The sequence below is a fragment of the Eutrigla gurnardus genome (genome assembly GCF_963514095.1).
Source record: "Eutrigla gurnardus genome assembly, chromosome: 21".
Classification (NCBI taxonomy): domain Eukaryota; kingdom Metazoa; phylum Chordata; class Actinopteri; order Perciformes; family Triglidae; genus Eutrigla; species Eutrigla gurnardus.
Genome location: NC_139932.1, coordinates 17,791,984 through 17,813,409, shown reverse-complemented (window position 1 = coordinate 17,813,409; position 21,426 = coordinate 17,791,984). Strand labels below are relative to the sequence as shown.

At 45.6% G+C, this 21,426-nt stretch overlaps 1 protein-coding gene across 1 annotated transcript in view; it reads right to left on the bottom strand.

The window, feature by feature from the left end:
* Positions 1 to 18,115, bottom strand: part of LOC311032224 (EF-hand calcium-binding domain-containing protein 6-like) — a gene marked incomplete at its 5' end in the record, with an annotated part of 19,901 nt that extends 1,786 nt beyond the window's left edge. The window contains 22 exons of the mRNA XM_084038860.1: positions 442 to 629; positions 700 to 883; positions 1,121 to 1,195; positions 2,475 to 2,624; positions 2,969 to 3,163; positions 3,241 to 3,454; positions 4,158 to 4,328; positions 4,424 to 4,542; positions 5,581 to 5,644; positions 5,973 to 6,196; positions 6,903 to 7,018; positions 7,907 to 8,021; positions 8,522 to 8,702; positions 8,925 to 9,049; positions 9,421 to 9,483; positions 9,576 to 9,722; positions 11,128 to 11,194; positions 12,445 to 12,593; positions 12,927 to 13,030; positions 13,819 to 13,919; positions 15,202 to 15,594; positions 18,036 to 18,115. Of these exons, the coding sequence (XP_083894986.1) occupies positions 442 to 629; positions 700 to 883; positions 1,121 to 1,195; positions 2,475 to 2,624; positions 2,969 to 3,163; positions 3,241 to 3,454; positions 4,158 to 4,328; positions 4,424 to 4,542; positions 5,581 to 5,644; positions 5,973 to 6,196; positions 6,903 to 7,018; positions 7,907 to 8,021; positions 8,522 to 8,702; positions 8,925 to 9,049; positions 9,421 to 9,483; positions 9,576 to 9,722; positions 11,128 to 11,194; positions 12,445 to 12,593; positions 12,927 to 13,030; positions 13,819 to 13,919; positions 15,202 to 15,594; positions 18,036 to 18,115 (3,225 nt within the window). The remainder of the gene's footprint in view (positions 1 to 441; positions 630 to 699; positions 884 to 1,120; positions 1,196 to 2,474; positions 2,625 to 2,968; positions 3,164 to 3,240; positions 3,455 to 4,157; positions 4,329 to 4,423; positions 4,543 to 5,580; positions 5,645 to 5,972; positions 6,197 to 6,902; positions 7,019 to 7,906; positions 8,022 to 8,521; positions 8,703 to 8,924; positions 9,050 to 9,420; positions 9,484 to 9,575; positions 9,723 to 11,127; positions 11,195 to 12,444; positions 12,594 to 12,926; positions 13,031 to 13,818; positions 13,920 to 15,201; positions 15,595 to 18,035) is intronic.
* Between the last annotated feature and the right edge of the window lie 3,311 nt (positions 18,116 to 21,426).

The following is a 21,426-nucleotide window of genomic DNA, read 5'->3' as shown; positions in this document are numbered from 1 at the left end:
CCGCCTGCAAACAGCGGAGTCGCTTGGTTGGAGTCGGCGGAGGGGACGATACGTTAAACCGGTAATCAGCTAAACGAGCTTAAAGAATGACACTTCAACGTACTGGTCTACCTTTGGATTGTGTTTAGAAATGTTTTTATTGTGTCACAGATAAATGACACGTGTTCTTTAGTGAAAAGCAATCAAATTATCTTAAATATACGGCGTATCACTTTTTTTCCTCTGGATATTGCCCCCCCCCCTCTCGGCTCAGTTTTTTTTTCTACGGCGTCGTATAAATGATGATTTTAAAACTGTATTTTTGTGTCCTGTATTTTATAATCAGGCTCTTTTTTCCGATATTTATCCAGATAATGGTTTGCCTTTAGCGATAAAAAACAAGTGTTTATTAATGAGCTTGTGAGAGTGGAGGGTGGAGCTGACGTAGATGAGTTTTCTTACCGGTGCAGGACTTAGACTGAGTCTACGCGGCTCCCAAGCCGTCCTGGTCTCTGCTGGTTTCTGGTCCAGGAGGAAGTGACGGAGGAAGTCGTGATACCGCACGCAGCCGCCGCTGATGACGTCAGACGCCGAGGTCAGACTCTCCAGCTGCTCCCGAGTCAGGTCGACGCCGAGGGATCGGAGGACGTCTGCGACACAGAGGCGGTGGTTAGCGTGTGGCGGTGGACGAGTCGGGGGTCGTACTGATTGGCTGCTCACCCAGGAAAGAGGCGGTGCCGACGCGTCCCTCTCGCCGGGGGTCTTTCTCGGTGCAGTTCCTCAGGATCTGCTTCCAGCGGCGCCGCACCGCCGCACGCAGCCTCCTCTCGCTGCTGCCCGGCAGACTTCCTGTCCACGGACTCCCCACCGAGGCCGGACGCCTGGAGGAGGTCTGGGGGGCGGACTGGGGGGGGAAAGGAGGGTTTGAACCAGGAAGCTCGTACGATTTATCTTGTGTAATAAACATTTAAAAAATATGTAAATTAATGATTTGACAACGCATCCTTTCCCTCTTCTCGTGGTAAGAAAACACGGAGCAGGTGGCGTCGTGCAGCTAAACCCGAGCTGACGTTTGTTATATTTATAAATGTACATGTTTATACAATAGATAAAGGCTTGACTGTCATAGGATACGTTGTACCTTGGTGCGTTGCAGAGCGCCGCCTGCGGTTGCCGGGCGACAGGATGTTGTTTCTCTGGACTCTTCTCTTCTTCTCTGTGAAGAAAACACACACAAGACTAGAAAAGTGAATAAAAAAATAAGATCACAAAATGGGGATTTATTAATCTTGTATAGCGGCTCACTTTTGTGGATCAGAACATATCTGAATATATTGGATCTATCTTTTGTTTGAGCCCCGACAAAAAGGCAGAACCGTGGCCTTCGACAGACGAGTGGAGGCTGGAGATGCTCGTTGCCGCTTTGCAATCGACAAAATCACAAAAACACTCAATGAAATGGGTTTTAAATATATTTGAAATCAGGCTTGTTTGAAATTTGTTTATTTTGGATAAACCTCTTGAGATGTATCATCTCGTTTCCAAGGGTCCCAACATAAAACACAATCACTACATAATAACTTACGAAATTACAAACACACACACACACACACACACACACACACACACACACACACACACACACACACACACACACCCCGGCAGCTCGTGCCTGGCGGAGATAATCATCACCGGCGCTGAGGGGGCCGAGTCCCCTGAAGAGAGAGCTCCAGCAGCACGGAGGATCGGCTTTACAGATGACTGACTTTCTCACAATCACAGTCAATAATTATCAGCCAAGATAAATTAGATTTTTGATTGGAATAATTAAAGAAAACATATCTGGCGAACGCAATGAAACTCAGCCTCCTCGTTTGTCACCGCCGACTGATGCCGGGAGACTCTGAATGAATCCTCTGAATTAGAAAACACTGGATCATCCAGGGTTCCTACGCCTCCTCCAAAGTCACATTCAAGCACTTTCCAAGCATTTCCAGGTGCATTTCCATGCTTTTCCAGCCCCTTCCAGCTGTGGTAAACTCCATCTTTGTATCAATCCAATGGTCAGTATTCAGTCTACTTATTATGCCACTTGTTCATCACATTAAATGAGATGTTATTGTCCTCTAAACAACCAACATGATGTTTGGAGACAGCTTTTTACAGAAGGACCACAAATGAAAGGAAAACTAATTCCACTAACAGATCCACAGAAATATAATCACCAACTATTTTCATCATCTGTTCATCATCAAAAGTCATTTTTCATAAAGAAATGTCACAAAATGCTGTTTTCAGTCCCTCAGATATGGAGATCTTCTTTTCTCTGTTCTATCATAGATGTCATCACATACAACACACATTTCAAGACCTTTAGTCTAAATCCAAGCACTTTTCAAACCTTGACAACACCACACTAGAATTCAAGTGTTTTCAAGGATTTCCAGCACCATACCGACCCTGAATGTGAGTAAAAAGAGGTTTTCTGGCTTCACCTGGTCATGTGTGAGTCTCGAACACCTAAACTGCTCTTCAGGGATTGTCGTGCTGTCGGAGGGATCCAGATCCGTCAGGTCTTTGGTGATTTGACCCGAGACCACGTCCTGGATCTGCTGCAGGTTATCTGGGGTTTCAGTGGTCCGGGTCTGGAAAGGGGAAGAACATGATAGTGGGCACCCAGAATTCTACGACAACATCGATGTTTTTGGTGGTTGCTGATGGAAATGGAAATGTTGGTGTTGAAGATTTTTAGCTTTTGCTTGATTTCAAACCGTTCCTCAAATTTAAAAAAAAGTGTCCCTGGAAACATGATGATACAACGATTATACATTCCAACGCAGGGAGGTTGGGCTAAGATGCTAGCGGTAGCTTTCACTTGTTGTCATAGCAACGGCAAACATGCGGTGTCAGCGGAACCAAGAAACTTGTTCATATCAGCTATGACTGTTGATCGACCCCCCGAAGCGTCCGGAGGAGCGGCTCCTCTTACCGGCGGGCTCCGGGACCGGAACTTGTGGAGGAAGTCCTGCCAGTCCACGGTGGCGGTCTTGGGGTCCAGCTGCAGCTCGGTCAGCAACAGTCTGAACTGCTTGTCCGACAGACGAGAACAGAAACTCTCCAGAAGGCGCCGGAAGTCGAGAGCTTTGAGCGCCGCCGTGCCGCTCTGGCTGAAGGCCGAGAACGCCTGCAGGACAGGAAGGTGAGGATGAGGAGAAAACCCGACGACGGAGGTGAAAGAATGACGTCTGGCGTGAGCGTCACCTTATGCAGATGAGGAGCCGAGGCGGCGACCAGGTCTCGCAGCCTCGCCAGACCCACACCGGGACTGAGGTGGTCCAAGGACTCTATCTGGCGCACGGCATCAGGAGTAGCAGGAGGAGGAGGCTCACGGCTCTTCTTCGCTTTATGGTCGAACGCCGACAAGAAATCCATGTAGGCCAGTCTCTGGCAGTCTGCATCCATGCGGACCTCCAGTCTGAATGCACCAAAACAGAGAAGAAACCCTCAACAGACTGCATCATCGTGAGTTTGATTCCCTGACTTTTCAACGCGGCGCTCAGCCGCCGGTGGTTCTCCTGCAGAACCTGTCTGAGGGCAGAACGTGGTGGAAAACTAAACTTCTATGGCTGCATGCATTTTATAATTGTGTTAAAAGTTATGTTTTGTTTAAACAGAGAGAACATTTTAATTAAATATGCATTTTATTAGCAGGTTGCCTTCCCTTAAGAAATATATAAATGAATCAACAATTTGTGATATAATTGAAAACATTTCTCAGTTTGTATGTTTGTATCCCCCCTCCCGCTGGCCCCCGCTCCTGGCCAATCAGCAGTCAGTTGGCCCTTCTTCCCTGCAGCCATGATGACCTGACACAGGTGTAATTAATAACACTAAATGAGTGTGGCATCAGTTACGGCGGTGTTAGACCCGTGGTGTTGTCAGACAGCGGAGCAGCTGATTGGAGTTAGCCTTCCGACCCTGAAACGCTGGACCATCTGTCCACTGACAGCTGATATCGGCCCGCCGCTACTCACTCGTGGTTGCCGTTATCCATATTGTGTTAACCTCCGTTTAAAAAGCAGGTGTCACGTCATCGTTTTAACCCAGACACCGATCTCCCATCTGGTTAAAAGAAATGCAGAAACGCCATGTGAGGATAAACTAAAACGTCCACTTACTCGATACGTTCCAGACACGCAGCGTCGGAGGTCGCTGGTCTGTCGGCGTTCTGCCCGACCCCGGCCGGGTTCAGCTTCCGGCGCCGAGCCCCGACGTCGGCTCCGTGACAACAGCCCAGCTTTTCCAGGAAGTCTGCGGCTGTCACGCGGCCCCGTCCCTCTGGGTCATACCTGGAAAAAAACACAGATAGCAGGGTTCTGACGCCTTTTTCAAAGTCAAATTCAAGCACTTTCAAGCACTTTTCCAACCTTGAAATGCCTCTTACCTGGACCAGAGCTGGTGGAACTGGTCCGAGCTGAGGGGCAGAGCGTAGGAGAAGAGGAGGCGCCTCAGGCTCGTCTTAGCGATCCAACCCTCGCCGTCGCCGTCGAACTGGCACAGCGCCTGAACGGGGAGAGGAACCGGCTCAGACCGTTACATCGCCAACAATCACGGGATGCTTCCTGTGGCGTTACATCGCCAACAATCACGTGATGCTTCCTGTGGCGTTACATCGCCAACAATCACGTGATGCTTCCTGTGGCGTTACATCGCCAACAATCACGTGATGCTTCCTGTGGCGTTACATCGCCAACAATCACGTGATGCTTCCTGTGGCGTTACATCGCCAACAATCACGTGATGCTTCCTGTGGCGTTACATCGCCAACAATCACGTGATGCTTCCTGTGGCGTTACATCGCCAACAATCACGTGATGCTTCCTGTGGCGTTACATCGCCAACAATCACGTGATGCTTCCTGCGGCGTTACATCGCCAACAATCACGTGATGCTTCCTGTGGCGTTACATCGCCAACAATCACGTGATGCTTCCTGTGGCGTTACATCGCCAACAATCACGTGATGCTTCCTGTGGCGTTACATCGCCAACAATCACGTGATGCTTCCTGTGGCGTTACATCGCCAACAATCACGTGATGCTTCCTGCGGCGTTACATCGCCAACAATCACGTGATGCTTCCTGCGGCGTTACATCGCCAACAATCACGTGATGCTTCCTGTGGCGTTACATCGCCAACAATCACGTGATGCTTCCTGTGGCGTTACATCGCCAACAATCACGTGATGCTTCCTGCGGCGTTACATCGCCAACAATCACGTGATGCTTCCTGTGGCGGTACATCGCCAACAATCACGTGATGCTTCCTGCGGCGTTACATCGCCAACAATCACGTGATGCTTCCTGTGGCGGTACATCGCCAACAATCACGTGATGCTTCCTGCGGCGTTACATCGCCAACAATCACGTGATGCTTCCTGTGGCGTTACATCGCCAACAGTCACGTGATGCTTCCTGTGGCGGTACATCGCCAACAATCACGTGATGCTTCCTGCGGCGTTACATCGCCAACAATCACGTGATGCTTCCTGCGGCGTTACATCGCCAACAATCACGTGATGCTTCCTGTGGCGTTCGCCCACCTTAGACATGGTCGGCCACTTGTAGCCGGCGTCGAAGGCCAGCAGCTCGTGGAGCTGCTCGGGTCTGTCCGGAGAGACGGGAACACAAACATAAAAACACATCTTTCTCATCCCATCACCACCTTTATTATTTTATTTTTTATCTTGTTATTTATTCTATATAATTTGTTATTATTATTTAAATTATTCCCTTTTTTATTTTGACTATTATTATTTAATTTTTTTTTATAATTTTTTTGGGGGGGTTAATTAATCATCATCATTATTCCCATTATTGTTAAATACTACTACCTTATTATTTGTAGGTATGCAGATGTATATAATTATCCATGTATGTATGTAATTACGTGTAGATGTGTAATTATGTGTAGATAATAACGCGTGGGACTCACACGGACGCCGTTTGAGCGCCTCGTTTGCCGTTATTTTCCACGACGTCAACGAATTCTGCGTAGTTGAGGTTTCTGCCGGGGCGCAGGCCGATCAGGTCCAGCAGCCGCCAGTGCTCCGCCTCGCTGCAGGACAGGCCGAGGCCGCGGCACAGCCGTCGGAGGTCACTGCCGTCGAGCACGCCGCGCCGCTTCCTGTCGGCCGCGCGGAACGCCGTCCGGGTGTCCTGACGGGAGCAGAAGACGTTCACTGAGTTAACTGTGTTTCTGTGTGGTGTCGTATGTGTTCACACTAACTCAGCTGTTAAAGCAGAGTCTGGACTTTTACCAAAACGGGTTCCAGGTTTCATCGAACAGAAACCAGCAGCTCGCCGACTCGATGCGGCGCTTAAAAACGTCTCTTTGCCAAAAAAAACTGGAAAAGTATCTTGATTAATGTTGTTTTTTTGTAAAACTGTCTTTTCCAAATAAACATTTAAAAAAATGCAATAAAAAAATGTAATTAAATAAAGGGAAAAAACAAGTAATAATAATAAAATGAATTAAATGCTGAAAACTTTCACCTGTTCTTCATTATTGTTGTTTAGCTTCGACTCGTTCTCTGCCGTTCGTTGGCCATTTGCCTTTTTTATGTATTATTTTTGCTTTGAGATTTTTGCAAATATGTAAATATAGACTTTGTGAAAGACGTTTGCACACAGCACCAACTGCTCTCACATTAATACATTTATTCTGTCAGCATCACTTTCCTGTCATGTCTCTTCTAAAGGCTTAAAGCGCCGGAGAGAAAACGCCGCATTAAGAGCCAAAACGCCTTTTGATGTTGTTAAAAATCTAAGGGAATCTAACTTTAAGGGAAACGCAGGCTCCCTTCTTCTTTTTAAAATTAAAATAACGGCTGAATTCGTTGCCGATTAGCAGCTTCCTCCTCACCCCATGGTGGATCTTGATCCTGGTCTTCATGACAGCCAGACACCGTTCAGCAGACGTGACCCCGTCCTCGTCAGCCTGACCCTCGGAGCGCCGCCACCGCCGCCGCACGCCGCTGGCTGCAGAAACATGGAAAAAATACATGTTACATCCAAAGTCAAATTCAAGCACTTTCCAAGCATTTCCAGGTGCATTTCCATGCTTTTCCAGCCCCTTCCAGCTGTGGTAAACTCCATATTTGTACCAATCCAATGGTCAGTATTCAGTCTACTTATGATGTCACTTGTTCATCACATTAAATGAGATGTTATTGTCCTCTAAACAACCAACATGATGTTTGGAGACAGCTTTTTACAGAAGGACCACAAATGAAAGGAAAACTAATTCCACTAACAGATCCACAGAAATATAATCACCAACTATTTTCATCATCTGTTCATCATCAAAAGTCATTTTTCATAAAGAAATGTCACAAAATGCTGTTTTCAGTCCCTCAAATATGGAGATCTTCTTTTCTCTGTTCTATCATAGATGTCATCACATACAACACACATTACACATATTGAATTATTTTTATTATAGTGAATTAGAAGCTCCCTCTAAACCTTCGTGCCTCACAAACCAGACTTCACGTCCTGGCTTTGTTTGGTGATTCTGTGTATTCTTTTTATTATTTTGTGTGTAGATGTTACAAATGAGAGCGATGCCCTGCTGCTCTGTTTTCTGCCTCCAAAGCGTATAATTAGCCCAAACAAGCAGGAATGAGTGTGATTCTGAATCATCGTGCTCCTAATGAGAAACCAAGAGGATCACTCTGACTCTATTTATAATCCGGGATGATTTCTCCGCTGGCTCGTGCGCTAAGAAAGAAAGACATCATTTTAACAGGAAGCCGGGGTGGTGTTTGATCACCGTGGGTGGGGGGGAGCCCGGTGGGGAGTAGGAAGGGATTTTATAAAATCTGGATTTAAGTATTGAAAACGCCGCTGCATGCTGGTGTGTCTCACCCTCGTACTCTGCCAGGAATGCCGAGCGCTCCACGCCGCCGCCCGCCACGCCCAGGAGCTCGGCGAACTCGTGGAAATGCTCGTCGTTCAAAACGACCCCGCTGTCCTCGAGGATCTGGGGGGCAAAGAGTTCCATTCATTACAACCAAACACACAAGAAAACATTCACACGGCGTCCTTCACTGACCCTCCACGGACGATTTCACCGTTAAAAACACCTTCGTATCATCGTTTTACAGCACAACCTCACCCATGTGACTTCTCAGTTATTGGTTTCATTTTGACAAACTGTATTAACACGTTGTTAACTAAAATCACACAAAAAACATCACACGGTTTACTGTGAAACCCACAAAAATATTAACAACCCATCTTTATTACTTTTAATACTAGTATGAATCGTTAACTTCAAAAATGTATGAACAAATTTATATATATATATATATAAATTTGTTCCCCGAAATCTTTTAAGCTGAAAAGATTTCAGGGATTTCCGTCTTCAGGAACCAACAGACAGGGAAGGAAACTCATAATGTTCTGACTGACAACTATTCCAATTATCAATACAAATACAACAAATATCTGTGTATAAATCCGCGTGGCGTTTCCCTTTACCTTCCGTACGTCGGCCTCCGACAGCGCCCCAGCGTTGCCGTGGGTGACGGCCCGGATGCGGTCGCTCAGGCTGCTGCGGCGTTCCTGTAAACTCAACCTCATCCTCCTGAAAACGACGTCCAGGATGCTGCAGGCGTCCGGAGCGACCCGGGGGCCGGAGGGCAGGGTCGACCTGCTCCACCTGCTGGGCAGACAGTTCAGAGGGGGGGGGGCTACGATGAAAGACCACCCATAGGGGCACCAAGGGGGGGAGGCGCCTGAGCTGGGGGTCTTTGGGTGCAGCAGACATGCCGACAGAGTGCTCATGGCTGCTGACCATTTTGTGCTTCTTGAACATGTAAAAGTCTTTATGATGACTACTGTTATTGTTATTATCATGCATGTGTTGCAGTGTGTTTCTAACTTGTCACGGCAGCTGAAGACCCCCTTCGGATCCTCCTGGGTCACGGATCCGGTCTGCTGGGGGTCCTGCAGCTTCAAAGCTGAACTGAGCTGCTCACACAGTTTGTTCAGCGGCAAATCCTCCACCTTCGTAAGTCAGCACACACACACACACACACACACACACACACACACACACACACACACACAGACACACACACACACACACACACAGACACACAGACACACACACACACACACACACACACACACAGACACACAGACACACACACACACACACACACACACACACACACACACACACACACACACACACACACACACACACAGACACACACACACACACACACACACACACACACACACACAGATCAAACTGTGTGTTAATAATTAACCCCTTCTCCCTTTGATCTCGTCCTGTCTGCTGTCTGTTTGATCTGGTGTTGTGTGATATTCGTGATATTTGATATCAGCGACACACGTGTGAACACACTCACTGTCCTCCGTGAAGCCGATGCCAGAGACAGCTTATCGCCACGCCGAGCGCTCTGACGCTCCTCCTGAGGAGAAACAATCCCAAGACTTAGAGGAAAACACACACACACACACACACACACACACACACACACACACGGAGGGTTAACCAGCGTACAGCCGGGGAGGACGGTGGTGCCGTGGTGCCCGGCATGTTGAGCAGCTCTGTGGTCCGGGACCAGCGAGTCCGGGGCTGGGTCCGGGTCCCATCCGGTCTCTCCAGCAGAAGTCGCAGGTCTGCTCTCGTGATCTGACCGGTCTGGTTCTGGAAAGAAAACAGGTGACAGATGGGATCAAATACATATGACCGACCTCCTTAAAGGGTGTTAAAGTCATAATAAATACATATAAACACTTAGTAATTCTGAGGGAACGTCTGTAATAAACTGAGCTGTAATCGATAAAATCCAATACGTTGTTACTGAGGTTTCTAATGTATTCGACTAAATTAATACAATATCCAATAATGCCTTATAATAATAATCCAATGTAATAAGTAGTTGATAATGTATTAATATTATCCTGTAGGGGTTCATTTCTCAATAATGAGCCTCTCGCTGTACATTATCCCACTTATTTACGAGGCTAATAACTAAAAAAAACTATAATTTGACAAAATATCATTTAAAAAAAATATTTTATTGCTTTTATTACAAGAAGAAAAGTTGGCCCTGCTGTAAACGGAGATCAGAAGTGCGTCCATGACAACAGTCAGTGAATCATAGCGGTGATCCGCTTCAGGCCCCCAGAATGCTGCTCTCGACCAATCAGGACGGAGCATTTTAAACAAAAGCCGTGTAATAACACGCTATATGTGCTAATTACGGCGTGGCACAATGGTGCGCTGTGCAAACAATGTGAATCACGGCGAGTCGTCCCTCCCCGGAGATGCGTTTTAAAAAACCCATAGTTGGCGTGGAACCTGCCTGAGTGGAGAAAGCTCATTATTGGCTGGCGGCGCGAGGACACTCTTGTTTGATCTCCCACCCGCTGAATAGATTATTAAAACAGTTGATGGATGGATTCTTTTTTTCCCTCCCATGCCATTAAAAGGAGGAGATTTTGGCAGATAGATATGTGTTGATTCATATCTGGGAGAGGCTTCACACACACACACACACACACACACACACACACACACACACACACACTTCCTCAAACTTGGAAGCCGACTGTTGTTTTGTGAGTGGCGGCAGCAACATCAAACATAACTGTGAATTAATGGAAACCCCCCTCCATCCCCCCCAAAGTTTAGTCAGACTCCAAAAGTTTCATCCAGCTGAAGGAGACTGATTTGAAACTAAAGAGGCAGAACTGGATGCGGAGGCGTGTTGAAGGGGACGGCTGTCAGACGAACATATGGCTAGTGACTGAGTGGCTAACCGGTGGCCATATGCAATCATCTAATCATGTTCACGGCCATCAAAAAAAAGGAGCTGCGGATGATGATTGGCTCAGCTGTAAAAGCTGCCTGGCATTTAGATTTAAAGTATACACCTGAGCATGTGCCTTTTTGTCTCTCAGCAATCTGCCGACATTACTCCCCTGTGTCCTGTCGGATTCAGATCACTTCAGTCTTGTCTCTTGTTTTTTTGTTTTAAAGGGATGGGGGATTTGGAAAAGCAGGAGATTCCTTGGAGTCCGTGTGCTTCTCTAGTCCTGAATCGTACCTCGTCCAGCTGGTGGAAAATCTCCTTCAGCCGAGGGTAAACGTCCTGGAGATGCAGCTCCGAGGCCCTGAGAGAGGAGACGCATCATCAGTCCCTTATGATCCTACACCTCTCTGCCACCAGCGAGTGTGAGTTTCCCTGCTTCTTAACCGGTGTTGTAAAGGCAAGTAGAGCTGCACCGCTTAAAATAGAAACACTCCATCAAAATTTAAAGAAACAACAGAAAAAATCCTCCCAAAAAAACAGGAATGGACTCCGAATTCAGGGTTCCTACACATTCAAGCACTTTCCAAGCACTTCCAGCCCCTTCCAGCTGTGGTAAACTCCATCTTTGTATCAATCCAATGGTCAGTATTCAGTCTACTTATTATGTCACTTGTTCATCACATTAAATGAGATGTTATTGTCCTCTAAACAACCAACATGATGTTTGGAGACAGCTTTTTACAGAAGGACCACAAATGAAAGGAAAACTAATTCCACTAACAGATCCACAGAAATATAATCACCAACTATTTTCATCATCTGTTCATCATCAAAAGTCATTTTTCATAAAGAAATGTCACAAAATGCTGTTTTCAGTCCCTCAGATATGGAGATCTTCTTTTCTCTGTTCTATCATAGATGTCATCACATACAACACACATTTCAAGACCTTTAGTCTAAATCCAAGCACTTTTCAAACCTGGAAAACACCACTACTAAAACTCAAGTGTTTTCAAGGATTTCCAGCACCCGTACCAACCCATTATTAGACTCCGTGGCCGTGGTGCAAGCAGGATATTTGTATTAGTCCAGCATCTCATGTAAAGTATCTTTATGTATCTATATATCCTATGAATTATCGTTATTATTATTAATTTTATTATTATTGTTATTATTTTATTTTGCAATCCTACCATAAACGTAAAGGAGGAAGAAAAGAAGGAAAAGTCTGGAGCTGCAGATGGCTGGAGAAACCAGACAAATGTGGTCCGTCTGTTTAAATCCCAGCAGACTGAACGCGTGATGACATCACGGCGTCGCTCCAACCTCACCTGTCGGTGTGAGGATCTTCCTCCGGCCTCAAGAAGTGGCCCAAGAAGTGTTTCCACCTCACCGGCCCCGTTGCCCTCACGCCGTAACTGCAAAGAAATCCCCCCCCGCCACACACACACACACACACACACACACACACACACACACACATGTGCATGAAATATACATTACACAGAATAGATGATATCTGAATTTCAAGATGTTTAAGAGTTGGAGGGCAGGGAGGTTAAGGCAGAGAGAAAAAAAACAGATGAATAAAATATGGCGTTCCCCTCCTACCAGCCAGTCAGCTTCTGGAAGGAGTGAGGGTTCATGGGAAATATGAAGCTGCCGAGGACGGCCCTGAGGACGTCCCGCTCCACCAGGCCGGAGCGGGCGGCGTCGGAGGCCTGCAGCTCTCGCCACAGCGGCGTGGCGTTCACGCACATCTGACGGGGTAGAAGAAGAACGTTCATGTTTCAGACAAACAACGACAGGAAGCGGGTCCTCCGCGGTTGCCATGGAGAGCATCCCAGTGCGGCGGCGGCTGAGAGAGAGAGAAGAGGAACGGCGTCCGCCGACAGAATTAGCCGTGATTAACACACTAACTCGGAGGCTGATTTTTCTGGGCAAACATCGTAATTAGAAGTGTTCCCTCCGCCGCTCGCATCCTGACGCGTCACTTAGAGCCAATTTAGCCTTTAAAGGGGATAACGCAGGGAGGAAGGCCAGATGGTGACACACACACACACACACACACACACACACACATGCTTGTTCACCTTGTGGTAGAAGAGGGTCTGCAGGACCGGACTGGAAGGGGGTTCTGGTCCCGGCTGCCTCGGTTTGACGCTGGCAGGTGGAGTCGTCCTTCGACTGGACACTTCTGTAAACATGCAGACACTTATTAATAGTTTAAATCATGTATCGTTGTCTTGGCGATGCTACCAGAGCTGAAATATCTCCAAAACAAACATTTTACAGCCAACGTCAACTAAAACATGTGCATGTTGATGAGTCAGCCAGGTTTAAACATTGAAATAAAACTGTGAAAAATATGATTCTTATCCCCTCCTCTGCAATGTTTTTATTATATATAAATATATATTTTTTTTTATTTATTCTATTTTATTTATTTGTATTATCATTATGCTATTTATTATCATTATTATTATTTATGTTTTGGTTAATTCAAATCATCATTATTATTCCCATTTTTATTTTTAATATTATTATTTTAACACTATCTTCTACCTTTTGATGTGTATGTGTATATAGATACACACATAATTTATTTACTGCTATTATTTACTTAGTTATCATTAAATACTAGTTACTTATTATTTGTAGGTATCAGATGTGTATAATTATCCTTGTATGGGATATCCATTTATTTACTTTATATTAGAAACGTAACTATTTATTCATGAATATATTCTTGGACGTCTAAAGCAGGAAAAACAAAAAAACAAAAGTGGAGTCATGTTGTTCTCTTCCATTGTACAATTTAAATGTTCTGCTTTTTTATTCCCTGCGACCAACAGCAAGGAACATAAAATAACTGTCATTAATGGATGCAATATTAAAAAAAAAAAATCAATAAAACTGTCACCAGCATCAAAATGTCTGGTTGTTGCACGTTGGAGTGCTAAACCCAGGATTTTCCATCCATACCCAGCTTGGTGCAGACTGGAGCCATCGTCGGGCTGCGGCTGTCAGAGAAGCCCAGCTGGTCCAGGAACAGGTCGAAGGTCATGGTGGAGGTGTCGTCGGGGCTGAAGTGAGTCCAGAGTCTGGAGAAAAAACAAGCAGACGTTTGTATCGACGCTGCAGTGACCTCTAATGTTGTCAAGGACATCCATGTCAATGACGAGAAAAGAGGTCATGGATTCATATCTGTGTGTGTGTGTGTGTGTGTGTGTGTGAGTGAGTGCTAAAACCAATTAAAGCCATTGAAAATGAACCTGTCACACACAATCCTCTGGAGCCGTCAGAAGGAAGCTGCGGAGGGTTTCCAGAGTGGATTTGAGTTTTTTAAAAAGCCAATTAGCTTCCTCTCATCCCGAGACAAAGGCTGACCACCAAGGTAGCGCTCGTGATGTCGTCCTCGCCCCGGCGGACGACTCCCACGACCACGGGGAGCTCTGGGAATAGTGGAGTGCAGGTTGGATGACATGTGTGATACATTAAATACACACTGTGGAGTCTGTGTACACGATGTAGTACAACACAAGCTGTTAAAGGGACATGAAGGAAGTTTTCTTTTCATAGAACAAAACAGAACCTCAAATATTCCACTTACTCGGTCGGTATTTGTTCATTTTGTTCTCGTCTCATGATGAAATGAAACATTTACCAACTAGCAGCAGCATAAATATGGCTTGGCAACTTGAGAGACATGACGAGATTATCGTTCAACGTTTTATTGTCAGCCACAAATTGTCCTCACACGTCCACGATGACAGGACCAATTAATGGATTTATTTGGCAAATGAATGGATTATGCCGGTTTATGAAATGGTAAAAGGTCAGTTTCTCTCTTCATGTGAATCAGGCATGTGGCCCGAGCAAATAACCCTTTATCCCATCTCATTCCTGTTCCTTCCTATGAATTCACCATTAATTCCCATAAAATTACATAAAAATTCCCATTAAATTCCAGATAAACTCCAATGAATTCCCCATAATCTCCCATAAAATTCGCATAAAATGTCCCATTAAATTCCCATTAAATTCCAGATAAACTCCCATGAATTCCCCAATAAATTCCCATAAAATTCCCATTGAATTTCCGTAAAATTCCAGATAAACTCCCAGGAATTCCACATAAATTCTGATTAAATTCTCATAAAATTTCCCATTAAATCCCCAATAAATTCCCCATAAAATTCCCATTGAATTCCCATAAAATTCCAGATAAACTCCCATGAATTCCCCATAAAATTTCCAAAAAATTCCTCCAAAATTTCCCATTAATTTCCCATAAAATGTGCATGTCTTCCCATGGAAAGTTCCCGCCTCTAACATTCCCAAAATGCATCCCTAGCCTCCGCTCACTGAGCGGCCCTCGTGTGTGGCATGTTTGGGCCGTGGCGTCTTTGGACCATGGCGGTCTGCGGGGCGTCCCACCTGTGAAACTCGTTGTCCGTCAGGTGGAGGCAGCAGTCGTCCAGGATGCGGCGGAGCTCGCGGCGCTCAAGGTGTCCCTCCCGGTTGCAGTCAAACCGGCTGAGCGCTCTGATCACGGACCTCTGGTTGATCTGCAGGGGGGGTTCATACACACAGTGATTGACAGCAACGGGCAACGCTACACCTCGGCGGTGACGGTGATCTCCTGAACCACAGCGACTTGTGAGGCTCGGAGGCTCGTCTTTCATCTCTGAGAACACGTTATTGACGCGCCCGCCTTGATCTGGTGAAGCCCGGGTCTGTTCCCCAAAGTGCTGACAACTGATGAGGTGGGAGAGATGCAAGGAGGAGACCCAGAGAGGCTGGTAGACGGGTGAAAGAGAGAGGAGGAGGAGGAGGAGGATTATGGGTCAGGAGAGTACAGACAGAGCTGGTTTATGGTTTAGAGCAGTGGCTTGAAATGACTGAGAATTGGGAGATGAACTAACGGGATCTGAAGTGGCCAAAAAGATCTTTTCATTGACAAATGTTAAATTAAAAACACATAGAAGTGTATTGGGAGCAGCTGCAGTGATTTCTGGGAGGTACTCAACATGTCGTTTTAATGTTAAAATGTTTTCTCAGCACTTTGGTGTGAAAATAGATCACGATCAAATTCACACGTCAACCTGACAGCTCGCTAATTGCTGCACTGATGAGAGTTTTGCAGTCTAAAAACAAGGTCACGGACAAAAAGTAGAGATATTATATATATATATATATATATATATATATATGTTTTTTTTAATGAGACCTGTCAAAATTAATAAAAGGAAATCTCATGTGCAAAATCCCAACAAGCATTTTGAAAATTTGGTGAAGCAGTCCTTAAATAGATATCAAACATCATGGACTGACCTCAACAGAAAAATTATAATATTGGGTCTTCAGGGCCACCGGACCCCATTGACAAAAACAGCGATTTAACCTCACAGAACACACATGGGGGTTTCTGGTCTCCTGCTGCTGGTTTGAGTTCCAGTCTGATGGGTGAATCTGAACTAACCCTTTAATAGGTCAAAGTCACACTATGACACAAAGAAACTAACTAATCATGGTGGCGGTAGACCAGCAAGTCCTGTGTTCTACAGGGTAAAATCACCGATTTTGTCTGGTGGCCTCGAAGACACTATAGACAATGCCTTCGGTTCCCCTTTAATACATTCCCACAGCAGTGCATTGCTTTGCTCCATTGCTGGTACTTTCTTGTTTATCTCCAGGAATAAGATCGATTCTAGCTCTAAGGCCTTTAAGAAGGAACATTTCTATCACGCTGCTCAATCTTTTCTAGAGGTTAGATGGTTGACGAAGGGTCTGCTCACACTGGAAACCTGTCTCACATCTCCTACCAACCGTCTTTATGTCATATTTAAAATGCCTTTCTTTAATATGCATTTCCACTATGGTATGGGTTCGGGTTTGGGAAAGGACTACCGAGTCCTGGGGATGCTGCATGTGACGGAGGGTGTGATGTTGGCCCTCCTTCGAGGGCTAACACGGCGAGTCCAGGATCGGAGCCCCGGGCACAAAGAGATTACGTACTGGTGTAATTTGGAGCGACCCCCGCTCGGCGGGAAGCTGCTTGATGAGGAGGTTTTGGATCAGGTTTAACGTTTCCTGGAACTCAGCTGCTCACCCTCACACCGACTGGCTGGCTGAGCGCCCGAGTGCCGAGTCCAGCCCCGTCCAAGCCCGGCTCGCCGCCGGCTTAACCGCGGGAAGGGGAAACCAGAGCGGGGGAGATACTAAATATACCCCCGGTGACTCTTGGGTAATCAGAGTCTTCTGTCGCCCAGAGAACTCTCTCCCGTCTAATTGCGCTCTGATTAGACAAGCTGCCGTGTCGTCTCCCGGTTGAACGGCGAGGAGGGAACGGCGAGGAGGGAGCGCCGCGTCGCGCTGACATTGTCCCCGCCGCCACGCTAAAATAGAGCAGATGGAGCAAAGTCGAAGCCGACCTCAGAGACGTTCTCCATTTCCTGCAACGAGGTTTCTATAATTACAGATTTTTAACGGTAACTTTCTGTAACGGTAACACCTCCAGCGAGCGTTCCAACAATTATGCATTTACACCTCCTCTCGCTCTGCCAGTCGGGGGGGGGGGAGGAGGCGCTCCACAGCAGCCCGTGCATTTAAAAAAAGATCAAATGAAAGTGAATTTATTAAAGACAGATATAAATATGAACCCCCCCGCTCCAACTTAGAGGATTCTGTGCTAATTAGAAATGTGTTAAAATCACAAAGGAGAGAGAGAGGAGATCATACGGTATTAATGAACAGAGACAGAGGGATATCATCCAATCTCCATCTCCATCTCATCTCCCTGTGCACACACACACACACACACACACACACACACACACACACTCCTTTTATCTGCCTTTGTTTCCTCCTCTTCTCAATTCCCTCGCAAACTTTGTTTCCCTTTCTCTCTTCCCTTTGTCTTTTTTCTCTCCTACAAATTCCTTGATAATCTATTTTTTTTACCTCCACCCCCCTCCACCCCTCCCCCGTCCGTCGGCGGTGCCAGCGCTCCATTAGGCAGCTGTGTTCTGGTTGGCGTGGTTGGAGGCCTGGCGCGGTGCCGCTCTCGGAGTGTCTCAGCAGCCCTCGCCCATCCGTCTGCCCACCCAGCCCCGTGGTCCTTAATTAATGAAGGCTCTGTTGTTTTTCTTTACCGTCCTGTTGTATGCTAATCCCCCCCCCCCCCACCCCCACCCCACCTCGGCGCCGGCTCGTCACCCCTCTCAGTTGATTGGTTCAGACGGCCGTGAACCCCAAAGTCGGGGTCCGAGGGGGTCATGTCACAGAAAATAGCTAAAAAAAAACAACATGTTCTCCTCCTCACCTCTGGAGGGATGGAGCCATGCAGATCAGGGTGGGAAACAATGATGCTCATGTCAAACCTTTCAAACGAAGAGTTTATCCTTCAAAAGGAAAATCACTATTTAAAGTGGGTGAAAACCAAAACAAAAGCTCTTTTTGTTGTGATGTGCAGCTCAGACGGAAAATCAGAGACTTTCTTCTACAGCGGTCTGACAAATGTCGCAATTAAAGCAAATTAGCTGCATTCATTAGATGTGCTGCAGCAGCTGCTGCTTATTATCTGTAAACAAGGGATGGGTCAAACAAACACAGGACTTTCACCCAGGAGACCACAGTAATTGTTGACTCATGACTCATTGACTCAAGTCGTCATGCCTCTTTTTCCTGATCCAACCGAGGGGAGAACGCAGGACAATGTCCATATGTTGTTGGAACAATCTACTTTGAATTTAACATTTAATTTAGACAAGATGGACAGAAGTAAAGTTCACTCATTAATAAGAACCAGCAGAGATTTAGGTTTAGCTAAATTCATGGAAAAGTCAATGAAATTAAACTAAATATAATATGTTCCTTATCAGGTCTGATTAATTTCGCCCACCTGCTGAAAAATCGTTCATAGTTTTGTTGCATGAAAACCTTGTCAGCTGCTAATTGGAGTGATGATTAATGGCCGATGACTTTGTGTTTGTATGGAAGGTATCAAGGAATCCACGTTTTTGTTTTTTTAATTCAAACAACTCTTTGTTTTTCTTGTACGGAGACAAAATGACGACACCGCCACACATGTAACTCCGATTAAAGTGAAAACGAAACTATATTTGCTCTTATCTCTAAATTGGTTTGCTTCATTTCGCCGACCTGTTTAAATACCGGAAAACGTCTTGGATAATTTACTGCAAGAAACCTTCTCAGCCGGTAATTAGAGTGATTTATTCATTAATGAATGACTAATGTGATGCGTTTGCAGCTTCATACCTCCCCTGTAGATTTGTATTGAAACAAAATGTTTGAATTTTCAGTTAATTGATTTATTCAGATAACACTTTTATTTCCTTGTGGAGACCTTTTTATGTGTTTTAAAGGGGCCCTATTATGAAAAATCGACTTTTCCATGTTTTTCAACCCTAAAATGGGTCCCTGGGGTGTCAATAAGTCCCCACAGTATCACAAAAGTCCACCATCTCCCTGTTTCACTTTCTCAGTTTGAAAGAAATCCTCCCGATAAACGAACGGTTTGCAGAATGTCCACTAAATGACGTCAGCACCGAATTTTGCTGTGCCTTATATGGGTCATCTCGGCTCATTAGAATCGCTCCACCTGTGTGGTCCCGCCCACATAATCCCAAACCTGTTGGCTGTCAGTGTGATGTACATACAAACCAGTTAACCAAAATGCCAAAATCAACGGAAAGCGAGTTGGCAGTCCAACTGCTGATATTTACTGGCATCGTCGGAACATCTACGATGGAAATGTGCGCACACGCGTCCGTAAATGTGTGTTTGTGTGTGAGACGCACTTCACCGTCAGGAGCTTTGACAACATGGGTCGCTACAGCTCAGGATATGCCTCTAACCTGGAGCTAAAGTTTGGTTCAGTACCGACAGTCCGAGAGCCAACCACAGACGGTAAGTTACTAAATATTGTGTAATATGCCGTGTTACAGTTTACCGTTGCTTTCTTAGCATTGGTGTGTTAGCATTGGCGTGTTGCGCTAAAGTTAGCATTGGCGTGTTGCGTTAAAAGCTTCCATTGTATTGATGTTGAGGACCGTTAACGATACGTAGTACTGCGGGGGCCCAAACCTGTAAAATAACGCTAGACATCAGTTTGCTTGGGAACGTTTTGTAGCTTGAATGCTGCAGCAAGAGCAGCTGATCTGTTTGTTTATACACGCCGATGCAAAGACGACGTCACCAAACCGCTAACGAAGGGATTTACGAGCTATTGGTGCGTCACAACATCAGTTATAGTGAAATAGTAACGTGTTCCACATTTCAGATGTAGTTGTAAACTCTGACTGTCTGTCTGTCTGACTGTCTGTCTGCTTACAGAGCAGCAGCTCACATCAGCGTCCCACAGCGACCCACCACAGCAGCTACTGTTGGCAGTCAGCTGTCTAGGAGGACTACAGGCTCCTTACCCAAGTAAAGGTGTGTAGCCCGACATGTAGCCTACTTTAGATCAGGTTTAACAGCAACTACTAGTAGTTGTGCAGATGTGTATTTCTATTATGTGATATCATGGGTTTCATTCCTCCATACAACTCTGTTACAGCTACTGTGTCCTGCAAGGACTTTGGTGTTGGCACAGCCATGGTTCCAGACCCGTTTCACAACCACTCCAATAAGGAGACCATCACAGAGAGCTCGCTGAGACCCGGTAGAGGAGGAGGATACTTTGGAGGGCAGCTCTTCCTTGACTTCAGAAGAGCTTGATATGACCCTGCAGAGTCGGCCACAAACAGTTTGCGTTTGTGTTCTGAGATAACTGTGAACTTCAACTGCTGATTAATTTGACAATAAAGTCTTTACAGTAATTGTAAAATGTGTCATGGTTGATATTACTGAAGTAATGGTCAGGAAGACTGCATAATATGTTGCATAGAGGGATTTATTTTTATAAAACACAATTGATAAACAAACAACAGACTGCTGTATTCCTCTTACGTGTAAAGCACCATAACCAGCTGTATATATATTTCATGCGTTTTGGAGAGAGAACATTCAGACAGATGACCAGGATGTCCCACCATGCAAGCCTCTTCCTCCTCCAGCTGCTGCATCCGTCTTCTTACCTAGTGTGAATCATGATCATCGTCATGTTATGTGAATAATAATCTCAACAGACAACTTGGTGTAACAAAGTAACATTACCTGTGGTGTCTCCATGCAGCAGACATGTTCGGTGTCTGAAGGCCCACTTAGTCACCTAGATGAATATAGTACAGAATTTGAGCATTTCAACAACAAATCTTGTTAATATGGTAACCTGACTGACTTTGCTGACAAGCTGAGGTGTAAACCTCATGTTTGAATTTTGTAACAGTAAGTTTAGCACATAATGTTGAGATGGAGCACAATCACGTTTATAAAACACAGCACACAGCCTATAATTCACAATTCAGCACATAATTCTGGAGGACGACATGATACTGACCAAACCCTGTTGCTTGTATATCTTTATATGTAGAGGATCAAGTTTTTAATCCCGTTAATGTGATGTAAACAAACTGCCCGCATACAGGACGCTGTTTTCATTGGGTTTTCATCCGTTTAAATATGATG